Raw genomic sequence first — 12668 nt, 5'->3', positions numbered from 1 at the left:
ACAGTATTAATCCAGAGTGGAGAGTCTATTGATGTATTTAAAGTAGCCTATAAATTAAAACCACTCAACTATATGTGAATCCTCACTGTTCTCTCATGTCACATAGACTGTGTCAAGCTATCCAAGTTAAGGCCGGATACAGAGTATTTTAAATTCAAAGTAAAATAATTGTATAATGTACACTCAATTATAATCAGGTAAAACACAAGTAAATGATATACCCATTATGTTAATAGCGGTATATTATTATAATCATAACCAATCATTCATATTTCTCGTATTTAGTAGAAAAGGATACTGTATAGTATAATACATATGTTTCATCGTGCTTTTATTGTGAAAGCCCACGCCGGATGTGCTTCCAAAGCCTCCCTGGTTCTGTTTCCGTCCTCTGACTGACTTCAGCCCGAGCAGTGCGGACGGAGCAGAAGCCTGTCTGGATGGAGGACGAGCCGTCCGCTTGATCTGTACCGACACCCGTGAACAGCACCGAGGGGCTCATTCAGACTTAGTTATCTGCATTTGTTATTTCTTTCTGAGAGCGACCATGCGGGCGTCGTGCTGCAGACACGGTCGCTGTGCTGTGCTGTGGTGATGCTAGGAGCTAACGCCAGCTAGCAGAGGGGTTGTTTTTGGGGGAGAAACCTTTTCCAGACCTGTAATCTGACACATGCGTTAAACTCCTTCTGTGGTCGTGCATCAAGCTGGGACACAGACGGGGATGTCTAGCCAAGGGGTGAGGAGGAACGGCCCGGTGAAGCTGCGGCTGACAGGTGAGCTCCTCTACAGCCTCCTGCTAGCATGTTAGCACAGCTAGCCCACCAGGCTAACATCTGGACATGTGTCTGAGGGGGCTCTGCACCTTTGCGAGTGGGTTTCCCCTCAAAGATGAGCTTAGATTACATATTATATTTACATATGAGTAAGTCTGTGAAAGAGACCATGTGTCAATGTTTCAGTGTGATTTTTATGTGGATTTAACTTGTTTTTATTCACACAGAACTACATTTAATCACCAATTATTATTATTATTATTATTATTATTATTATTATTATTATTATTATTATTAGGACTGCTGTGTGTGGCTTCATAAAGGGGCTTTAGTGATAAGCAATATGAATTATTGGCAAGAGGTGTTTAAGTCAGAAAGCCCCCAGCATTTAGAATAAAACAATGCACAGACTGATGTGATTAACATTTTTTTTATTATAAATCAGATTCAATAAAAAAGATGGACCTATTTTGCTGGTTGGTGACTTGTTAAAGTAATAATGTTAATGTATTTGAGAAATGCAGTCTGTATTTCCCAGCCTTCGTCCCCGGTGGCCTCTATATATTTGGAGCCAATCAAAGGAAAACAATGAATCTGTATCAAACAGGGTCTTTGTTCTAATTCTAATCTTAATTAGAATTCTGTTACATAATTATGGATTTCAAAATTAATCATTTTATGACCTGGTTAGTACTTGTTTACCAAATTTCTGAAGGCTTAACCTCCAATACTTGGGCTTTAGTGAATGTGGAATCACAAATTACAATGGTTTAAAAAAGGCCGACATCTTATCTCACACCTCATTCCCAACAGCCTTTATGTATTTAGACTTAATGTAGCCTGACGCCATATAAGAGAGATAATGCTATACTATGTGCCAAACACATTATTTGCATTTTGTAACCAGGCACATGCTGGAGCTTTGAAGAGCTGTAGTCTTACAAGGAGATTGCATTTTGTGTTCAACTTGCATGAATGGTTTTATGCAGGGTGCCGGATTTCCAGCCCTCCACCCTCATCATCATCATCTGGTGGCAACCACATCAAATTATAAATCTGAAAGTGTTCAGGAGGTAGAACTGCTGAACTGAAAGAGAGAAGTGAGAACCTATCCTATTTTGAAAAGGCTTTTTAATTGTATCGTGGTGATGGACCACTGCTAGTCTTCTAAGACTCACTACGATGTAGAACGACATTTTATTCCCACGGCGCAGAATAACGACAGGTGTTCATGGTTTTTGATAGTCATCGCGTGAATGGTGATGAACAGGTTAATTTACCCAGAAACGTAGAGTAATACTGTAAAGAGAAATGAGCTCTACCCTTATTGCCTGCACTGGGTCTCTTTTTTTCCCCATCCATATGGGGAATGGTTTTAAATGGGCTGCAGTGGTCTTCAGACGGAATCCCAGGAATGTGAAACCTCAGAGAGGAAATGTGAGTCTTTCCCGATTATAGACACATCCTCTGTCTGTCCTTTGCAAGAGGGAAAGGATAAGGGAAACTGAGTGTGTGAATGGGGGGGGGGTGTCATATGGCTCTGAGCGACCAACTGCTGCTCACACAGTGATGATCAGTGATGTTAAGTCTACGTTAGGCTTTTGCATTCATTTGAACTTTCCACACGTGTTCATTTGTGGCCACACTTGATATAGATGTATATGTCTTAGGCGATGTGCATTCAGACCTAACGCTGCATTCCAGCCGAAGCCCAGTTTACGCCGTCTGCTCTGTGGTCTCTTTCGTATGTTGCGTTTTTTTTTTTCCTCTGTCAGAGAGAATTAGAGTTTGCTAAACCAAATGCTTGGATCTAAGAAAGTAAGGAGATTTAACTATTGTTGTGCTTCACAATTTTTTTTTCTCAGGGTTTGGGGTTTGTGCCCATGAAACAGTTTATTTGATAAACAATATGAATTATTGGCAAGAGGTGTTTAAGTCAGAAAGCCCCCAGCATTTGGAATAAAAACAATGCACAGACTGATACGATTAACATTTTTTTTATTATAAATCAGATTCAATAAAAAAGATGGACCTATTTTGCTGGTTGGTGACTTGTTAAGGTAATAATGTTAATGTATTTGAGAAATGCAGTCTGTATTTCCCAGCCTTCATCCCTGGTGGCCTCTATATATTTTCTCCAAATTGGAGCCAATCAAAGGAAAACAATGAATCTGTATCAAACAGGGTCTTTGTTCTAATTCTAATCTTAATTAGAATTCTGTTACATAATTATGAATTTCAAAATTAATCATTTTATGACCTGGTTAGTACTTGTTTACCAAATTTCTGAAGGCTTAACCTCCAACCAGTTTTAATCATGTTAGTACAGGTCTTTGCAGAAACACTGACACGGCTAATCGCTGTGCTGTCACTAATAAAGCTAATGTCAATATCCAGCTGGGGCAAGTTAACCCTGCAGACACTCTTACTTTATTTATTTGCATTCTGCTATTTGAGTCACAAGAGCCTACTGCACTTTATTTCCAAATTTTCTCTGGTGCAGCCTAGTCTTATTTAAAACAAAAAATACAGTGTTATTGTTGGTGCTGCTGATGCAAACTGAAGCCCAGTGCCAGTCATTGTCTTGCTCTTGCTGTATTCTTCAATATGATATGAAACTGGGCCGGCTTTGTTCTTGAAATTGCTCTTCAATTAAAGTGAGGCTTTTCCTAGATATGAGTCAGCTAAATTTAAAGTGTGCCGCTGTTTTATTTTGCCACCCTCACTGGGACCCCCGCTCGTCAAGCCAGTGGATTAGAATATGCGTAGGGTGGGCTTACACTCTTTTAACCAAATTCATCACCAGTTAATCATCCTAAACTGCATTCAAATGCCACCTTCTAACTTCTCACAGAGGCATCTTTAGGAGCTCCTCCTTGTGTCTGGAACATTTATCTGGGACAGCTGCTCCATGGTGTTTAAATTTATTAAAAAAACATCCTAGCTTGAGTTTGCTTGTAGGCGATGTGTCGTCGTGTCCCCACAGAGCTCGCTGCCAAGCTTGTAAAAGCAAGCAATGTTGGATTTCGAGAGCTGTTATTCCTAACACTGCAGGGAACCGACAATTTGTGTATTTCCCCCTCTGTGTCCTGCGCAGTGAGAGTTGGTGTATGATTTACTGAATTCAAACAGGATCGGGATGTTTTCTCTTGCTTTCCTTCACTGGATGGAATCTGGAGTTTCTCAAAGTGAATGACATGAGGTGTACAAGGGGATGAATCCATCTCTCACCGCCCTTCAAATATGGCCCCTTGGCTGCACAAGCCTCCAGTTGGCATGCAGCAAGCAGCGAATGACTGGAAGAATCATCTCTGGATTCTTCCTGTTGAGTGTGAGTGCCGGGACACACAGGCAAGCAAGGAAGCCCACATGTAAATTTTTCATCTACTCTCATGCATTTCTCCCTTTTTATTGTACCATTTTGGGAAGCTGGTCCCAAGGCCAGTGAGCTGGTGATTAGGGATAAAGATCGAGCCTCCGTCCATGGCCCAGCGTTGGGGCAGACTTCATTTCAGGGAGGTTGTCAGGGACCAAGTAACAGCATTGTGTGTCAGCTTGTTTTGTATGTGCAACCTTAATGCTGTGTGTTCCCAAAGCAGAAGACAAACACACAATTCCACGCACACATGCACACAGATGCTCGTGTACACGGTTGAGCTTCTCACAGGATGTACTGTCAGCTGGCGATGTTGAGCTAAATTAGGCCTGTCGGCTTCCTAGAATATAAGGAATGAATGATGCATAGAGAGTGCACCATGGTGATGGTGCACTCTCTATGTTGGCAAGTTTCCCCACACAGAGTTGGGGGACTATTGTTCATTATGGATAAACTTTGTTCACATAAAATTAAAAAATGTATGATGAGAGAAAATCTCTTTAAATGGTAAATAGTAACTTCCTTTTTTTTGGATTTTTTTTTTTATCAGATAAAAATACTATTACTTTGAAATGGTTTTCTCTGTTCCCCTTTATCTGGCATGTGTGTTATACATATCCCCTTGTATTTCAAATCTGTCTCAGTGCTTGTCTCTGACTCTTATCCTCACCTCGAAGGGATTAAGTTGGTCATAGTGTTTCTGCTTGCCAGCCTCACTGGCCTCTCAGTATGATTTGAATGAACGCTGATTACATAGATAGTCACATTTAATCAACACATTGTGGATGCTGGTGGTGAAGGGACTTGGACTATGCATGTGCTGGTGTTGTAATTCATTAGAGTTTTGACAGTTGAATTGTGGACCAGAGTTATGGACTATGATTCATCCGCACACAATGGAGGTGAGTCATACTGTGACGTGTTTTGTGGTGTTGCTCTCTGTTTTATGTATCCCTGGCACCAGCTTAATTTAGGAACAAGCAATGCTCCGAGTCCGGCAGGAAGTGAAGTTTGACCCAGTTATGAGGCAAATAATAGTCTGCTCAAAATCCCTTTGAGTTTTTCCTCAGGATTCCCCAGATCTATCCAGCCTACTTTCTGCTAATCCACATACATTGAGGAATATGGGGTGAAAATCAATGCCTTTTGATTTTTAGAGATGAACCGATTGCATTTTTATTGTTCGATTCCGATATTCTCTGACAAACATTTATGTAACTTTTCTTTCATGCAAAGTTGAAATTGAATTGTATTTTCATATACAAATTGGCTGTTAAATACCTTTTTTGGCTCCAAAACTGCACCAAGCTAGAGGACCTTTACAGTCACTCAAACAAATCAAGCAGCAAACAAAAATGTAGCATGACCTGTCTTAATTTGCAGACATCACACGTCCTCGGATGTGAATATTAAGAATGCACACATGGTGATGATGCTGACACGGTATATATTGTGCAGCCCTAGTGTGAAGTCTGGCACAATAAAAGATGCCCTTACGCTGACGATATGCAATTTTCAGATCTCAGTAGGCTGGAATTAAGTGTTAAAACACTGAAGGATGTTAATCTACGCTTAAAGCCGTTGCCCTGGGCATTTGAGGCAGAAGGCAGTGGTAGACTCTTTAATAAAGTGTAAACTAGTCTTAAGTTTATGGGATGCATGCCTCTGTGTAAAAATGCAGAGTTGGAGAAATAAGGCGAGTTAATGACCTTTTGTTTCATTTGCAGTGAATGACTCAGTTGAGTCGTCCGTCTGTGGATGCTGTATTATCCTCTAGTGTAAATAATCGGTACTATAGATTAGTCTGTATGCACAGTCGTCAAGATAGAGACGTTGCTCTTGTATCTGAGTGTGTCTGAATGGCTGCTTCGTCGTGCCTGTAGTGTTTTGGATCACTGTTGTGGTTAGGTTTCGTAGTTCACTACAGAGCTCTATACCCAAACTTCCTCCCGCTCTGTTTAGTCTGCATCACTGGCATATACTGAAATTGACCACACACACACACACACACACACACACACACACACACACACACACACACACACACACACACACACACACACACACACACACACACTACGCAGGTTCTATACACTCATTCAGTGTTCATGTGGCTCTTTTCATCATATTGAAGCATTTATATTCACTTTGCCATGCAGCTGGTCCAGCTGTATTTATCCTTTCTGTTATCAGTATATCTGAAAGGAAAATACCGGCGTTAACGGTTTTCAGATGCAGCAGGCCACATGAAATGATGTTGCACATTGTGCCCACTTTGTAGTGGAAACAGGCAAAATTCTCCCTGCTCGTGTGTTAATCCCAAACAAGTTTATATCTTTTATTTTTAGACCTCTTTACCTCCCTAAGAGAGGCAACCCCCACTGTTTCTAAATTGGACAATAGCAGGAGGTTGAAACTTTTATAATATCCATTATACCTGAATGTATCAGAAAAAAAAGTTATGCAAGTGTTTTGCTGTGGAAATGCACAGCCGTGCGTGTGCGTGTGTGTGTGTGTGTGAAGACTTTTGGAAACAGAATTTTTGTGGAAACTGTACTTTTGTTCACTTTGATGTGTGCACACTTTGATGTTCCTGCTGTATTATTACAGATAAGATATTGCTGCCAGGTCTAGCACTTTTTCGTCTCAATTGCTTTAGCGCTAAATGCTGCTGCGTATGACACATACATGGCGGGACACTAACAGGTTCAGGGAACGTGAATGATAAATGAGAGGATGCCCATGTTTGTTTATGGTTAGGGATCCTTTGTTGGGAGACTCTCTTAGCCAGCCTCTGCATTTGTCTGTATGCTACTTAACTCATTAATGCAAAGAGTAGTAAAGATCACCTTGTTGTTCTGAGTATCACAAAGTATATTTAACATAAGAGTCTTAGTAAAATAACCTAAACCCACTGCCCTTTACATATAAGGTCTGATGAGGCTTTGATGAGTTAAGGGATTTTTTTTCTTAAAGAATTGGAATTAATTAGAAAGTTCCTGAAAGTGTATAGCATCTACACAACAAACACATATTTTATTATTGCAGCCCCAGAATCTGAGTATTTATCAGGAGCCACCCCCCCTCCCCTCACTGTTCATCTTCAAATTTCCCTATGAAATGAAGCTCTTGGTATGTGTTTTTGTTTTGGATTTTGGCATTGCTGATTCTGATTTACGGGGAGGTAATTCCATAATGTGGGTGAAAAGGGAACTCGGAGCTCCCCACAGTTTGTGGTCATCTCACTTTCTCCTCTGTGCTCTCATTTCCTGCAGTGGGGGAACCCCTGGAACCTCTGGCGGGTCGAATTATACCCTTTCTCTTCATTGATCCATTTGTTTTTAGTTGACTTGTGTATTTTCCTACTAGCTTTAGCACATTTAACAAGACCGCAGCATTGCAGACATACAGGAGCATTGCTCTGGAGACGTGTCAGCTGTGTGCAGCTGGTCAACCCTCTGTTAACTCAAGATGGATGCAACTTGATATCTGATCGAGCCGTAATGATTTATTTTGTAACATTACCGTCAAAAGTGACAAATTCCAGCTGGCTTAGCATTTTCAGGCCCTGTCTGTGTGTCTCGACACAGCACTGTGTTTTAGGAAGAATTTGGCATGCGAGGAGAAACTGTGACTCAGTAATGAAATCTCGCAGGGCGCTGCCAGTCTCATAACTCAGCTTTACTGTTCTCCACTCATGACCTGCGTTTTACCACGTAACACCCAGGGACCTTACATGCCTTCTCCTGGACTGAAACCTTTAGGGCATACAATATTTAGCCCAAAACTCAGCTTCGGAAAAACTTCAATTATGACTTTGCAACAAACTGATCAAATAAATACAAATAACATAATATGTAAATGGAATGCATTTATATTATTATGTTTTGGTTTGTTATTTACTACCATCACAATATAGAGTTTTTTCTCTAGATGGCATTGTACAACTTTATTCGACTTTGGTTGTTTCAGTCAGCCCCTTACTTTTATCTGCTTTTCAAATTACTTTTGAACTTGGTGGCATCAGCGTACTTCTGAGAAGGAAAATGGAAAGACTGAACACCTCACTGTTGCATAACCGCCTCGAACTGGAAAGGAGGTGGTCTTCAATATGCAGAATACATTAAACTTTCCAAGCGCTTCAGGAGGATTTTCCTGCAGAATATGGAGAAGAAATATCACCTTTTCTTTTCATAGGCCAGGAGCATTATATCTCTCACAGCCTCTGAGAATTATGAGGAGAGGCAAAAACTTGAGTCTTAAAAAAAAAAATGTAATTTGGAACATGTGAAAGGGGCAAGTAATTGGTCTACAAATGTGATTTTTCTGCAGTGTTTCTCCTGCACTTAACTGCATCCTGCCTGGCCCTCTTCCTTTCACTGCCTGAACCCTCTACCCTGCTGCAGTGTCTCGTCGTGTGTCTCTGATTCTGTATCCTCTACTTTTCTCTTCAGTCTATTGCTCTTTTCTTTCTTGAACAGGATGTCTCTCATCTCTCCGTCGTTGCTCTCTCTTCCTTCCTCTCCCTCACTCACCCCCGGATCTAGTCCAGACAGTTGACAGACGACTCCGCCGGTGTGGCTCCAGTTTGGTGTATTTTTTTCTTTATCTGTTCTCAACTTGTAATGTACACACACACACACACACACACACACACACACACACACACACACACACACACACACACACACACACACACACACACACACACACACACACACACACACATACGCACTTCCTGTAGCCGTCCCTCACCACAGTGCAGTACTTAGAATTTGTCAACGTTTGTTTGGGGACCCTGAGGATTCCAGGGACCCGGAGCAAAGAGTATCATGCAGTGATGATAGTTATACAATCACTACCAAACCAACAGAGACCATTATACCAAATCAATAACAATAATGCCATATATTAATTGTATTATTTGTTATTAATGTTTATGTATCGGAAATCTTTGACAAATCTTGAACAACTAAAGCATAGTAATGCATAGATGTGGCCAAGAATGCAAGTAGTGCCATTAAAAGGATGTTGTTTGTAGCCTCCTGCTCGTCTTCAATCTCCGTCTTTTTGCAGTCATCTAGTTTTAGCCTGTGAAGGAAGAAAATGCTTTTCACTTTTCAGTGGTGTTTTTTTTTTTTTTTTTTTTTTTAAAACCCAAAAGAAGCTGGAAGACAGGTTAGACTTTAAGGATCACACTTTCCTCCCCCTCAGAGTGTGTGTGTGTGTGTGTGTGTGTGTGTGTGTGTGTGTGTGTGTGTGTGTGTGTGTGTGTGTGTGTGTGTGTGTGTGTGTGTGTGTGTGTGTGTGTGTGTGTGTGTGTGTGTGTGTGTGTGTGTGTGTGTGTGTGTGTGTCTGGTAGACCACTCAGCATTTTTACTGTACGTACACGCAAACACGTATACACACACACACAGGCTGACTGACGTTCACTGCCACTCAAATTGCATCCCCCTCTCTCAGTCTGTTTTCAGTTTCAGTGTGGGAGAGAGACAGTCGGAGAACGAGAGTGATGCAGTGGTTTTAAATCATGGCGATGAGGATCAAGTCGCTCGGACGGCGCCGGTGTGCCACACCATCCCGTTCCACTCTTAACATTATCACAATAAGAGCAGTATTTACCACCTGTTTACAAAGTTAAAAAAGATGATTGCTTCAATGCTAATTATCGTGCGTCGGAAATAAAGGATTTGACCCCTCATTCCCCAACAATAGGCATGTTTGATATTACTACTGAATCAGGGGAAATACTCTTGTTATTTTTAGTGCAATTAAGAGCTCGTATGCATGTTATAGAGACTTTGTTGCATTCTCAAACACACAGCAAAGACTACGTCCAACTAGCATGTACTTTCTGCGCCTCTCTCCATACCAGCCGGTGGCGGGAGTCTGTATTTATCGTACAAAAAAGAGAAACTGTAAGACCGTACTGTGGATATATAAGCCGTTGTTATTCTCCACTGAGCAACTTTCATAGGAATGAACAGGGCGCCGCCTCCAGCAGTGTATCGAGGGCTGACTAGTGCCAACGCTGTAGGAAAAGCCACAAAAATTGGGGCGACAAGCACTCACCGACGGCCAATTGTTGGCCTGGTGCGTCCTTGGAGCTGATCGTTTTGTATGCAAACGATTTTCCCCCATGCTAATTGGAGTTCTGTTTTCCTCAGACCTTCAGATGTTGGGTTATTGCAGTCCATGTAAACAAAATTTGGTCGGGTTGTCAGGTTATTCCCGTCTGCCTGTTATAGATGTGCTTGTGTGCCAAAAAAGACAATCAAAAACCCTCAGCTGCATATTTATGTGTACACAAAGATGAGGAAAACTACTGCAGCCTTTAGTAACCTCTCTCTGTGTCATTCATATTCAGAGTGACAGGAAACATTGCAAACACTGCCCCATCGCTGTCTCTCTCTCTCTCTCTCTCTCTCTCTCTCTCGCTCTCGCTCTCGCTCTCTCGCTACGCTGTCTGCCTTCACAGCAGCTGCCTGTCTCTCACCTTTCTGTCTCACATTTCTAACCACTCTCCTCTGAGGTCGCTCCTCACGATCTGTTCTTCTGTCGGCAGGATGGTCGATAGAAAAACAACAAAAAATAGAGAGAAAACGGGTACAACAGGAATCTACTGTTTGACGGAGATATGTCAATGTCAACAATTCTCTTCCCCAGTGGCTTGGCCATGTTTTACAAATGGGCTTTCATATGCCCATATGCTCAACATGGCCCATATTTGCCAGTTTCACACTGTATTCTCGAGGGTGGTTTATACTATTTATATTTCCTGATACCAATTCTGATACCTGAACTTGCGTATATCAGCATATAATAAGTAACGACCCGTTAGCAGTGTGTTTAAAAACAAATTAGATTAAAACAAGTCATAACTCCCTCTCTTATATATACTTTTAAATTGCTGCGAAAAGTTACGTTTATTCAAGTTATTCAAGTGTCTCGCCAAAAACGATTACATTCGAGCACATCATGCTAACAGATTGGATAGCAAGTGTCGTGTTGCAATTGTTGTTCCTGTGTAGTGTAAATAAGTTGATAAATGATATGATACCCTGATATCTAATACGTTCATAGACTCGTGTACTCGCAGATACCCCATCCAGCATTTCTGTCACTGGTATTTATAAAGGAACAACTGTACTGCATCTTTGTGTTTTGAGTCTGGAAGCGGAGTCCTGAAACATGTGGACTGTGGACAACAAGGATGTGTTGGTTAACAAGTTGTGGAAAGGCCACAGCTTCAAAAAAAAAAAAAAAAATGAAAGAAAAGAGGATGAGCCTGTTGAAACTTGCAATGTTAGCGGTAAATGATACGGAACAATTTCACAGTTTGAGGAACTTGAACAAGCTCCAATAAATCTTGAAAATAGGTCATATGGAACTGTCTGAGAAAACACTGAATGCTGAACAATAGATTAATAATGGGGAACCTTTCGTTGCTGTTGGCAGGGACCAAAATACTCAAGAGACTCATGGAGATTTGATTTGATGTATTTTTACAGTCTCAGCCTGTAGGAATCAAAAAATGTCTGTAATCATATTAAGACTGTGTATGCTTTTGTGGAGTCTAAGGTAGAAACCAGTTGTTCAATACGTATACTGTTCCTTTTGTTGTCCTCAGGTTTGCACCCAATGTAGTTGTGGGATGCAGAGATAACTGACATGATGTATTACTCAGTGCTTCATCATGCCTCTCTCCATCAACCCCTCTCTCCTCTCTCCCATCTCTATCGCCTCTTTGCCATTCTATTTTTCCTGACGTATTTCTCAGCCTTCTTCTTCTCTTTTATTTGTCCCTATCCTCTCTTCCATCACTGCAGTTCACCTCTTTTATTACTCTTTTCTTTTTTTTTATTTCGTCCTCTTGGTGCTCTCTAGATCTCCACCTCCCCACCACTACCTCCGATTACTATTTTCCACTTCATAATCATGGTCGTCATCCTCCTCTACCCCTGTCATCTCTTATCCCCCTGTTTCTAAGGCCTAATAGGGCATTAATAGACAGAAAGTGAATCCTGGCATCCACGTGGGAATAAACATACACACACAAATGTAGCGTGTGAACTTGTTAGGCAAACAGCTGCAAGTGGTAGTTGCAGTTTTGAGCCCAGTACACACAGTCTGAAGTAACACACTTAAAAAGGAATAAACTGCCTTATCTTTATTGTTGATTCTGATGAAGAGCCCCAAAATACTTTTAGGCACTGATTGTCAGACCCTTAGGTGAAGTGATTATTCAATTATTATTATTACATTTACTGGTACAGCATGCAATAGGCCAAGCTGTTAGTGACTGAAGAACACGGCAGAAACACCTCCCGTGTTGACACATCGTCAGTGTTGGTGTACCTAATGAGTCATATGGGAATGACTTTCCTGTGGTTTGATATTACACCTCACACAGTCTAAATCCAGTGTCGGCTTCCTGTATGCGCATTTCATTTACTTTGTGACTCATTCTTTAGATGAGCTTGAATCCCTCCGGCTTATTTCCTCCACCTTTTTTATTC

General features: G+C 41.2%; 1 protein-coding gene across 1 annotated transcript in view; it reads left to right on the top strand.

Moving 5' to 3' along the window:
- The first annotated feature begins 388 nt into the window (after positions 1 to 388).
- Positions 389 to 12668, top strand: part of LOC129096001 (E3 ubiquitin-protein ligase SMURF2-like) — a 54579-nt gene continuing 42299 nt past the window's right edge. Inside the window, exon 1 of the mRNA XM_054604638.1 lies at positions 389 to 773. Within this exon, the coding sequence (XP_054460613.1) occupies positions 722 to 773 (52 nt within the window). The 5' untranslated portion in view covers positions 389 to 721. The remainder of the gene's footprint in view (positions 774 to 12668) is intronic.

This window comes from Anoplopoma fimbria, chromosome 9 (genome assembly GCF_027596085.1).
Source record: "Anoplopoma fimbria isolate UVic2021 breed Golden Eagle Sablefish chromosome 9, Afim_UVic_2022, whole genome shotgun sequence".
Lineage (NCBI taxonomy): Eukaryota > Metazoa > Chordata > Actinopteri > Perciformes > Anoplopomatidae > Anoplopoma > Anoplopoma fimbria.
This window is presented reverse-complemented; position numbering and strand designations above follow the sequence as displayed.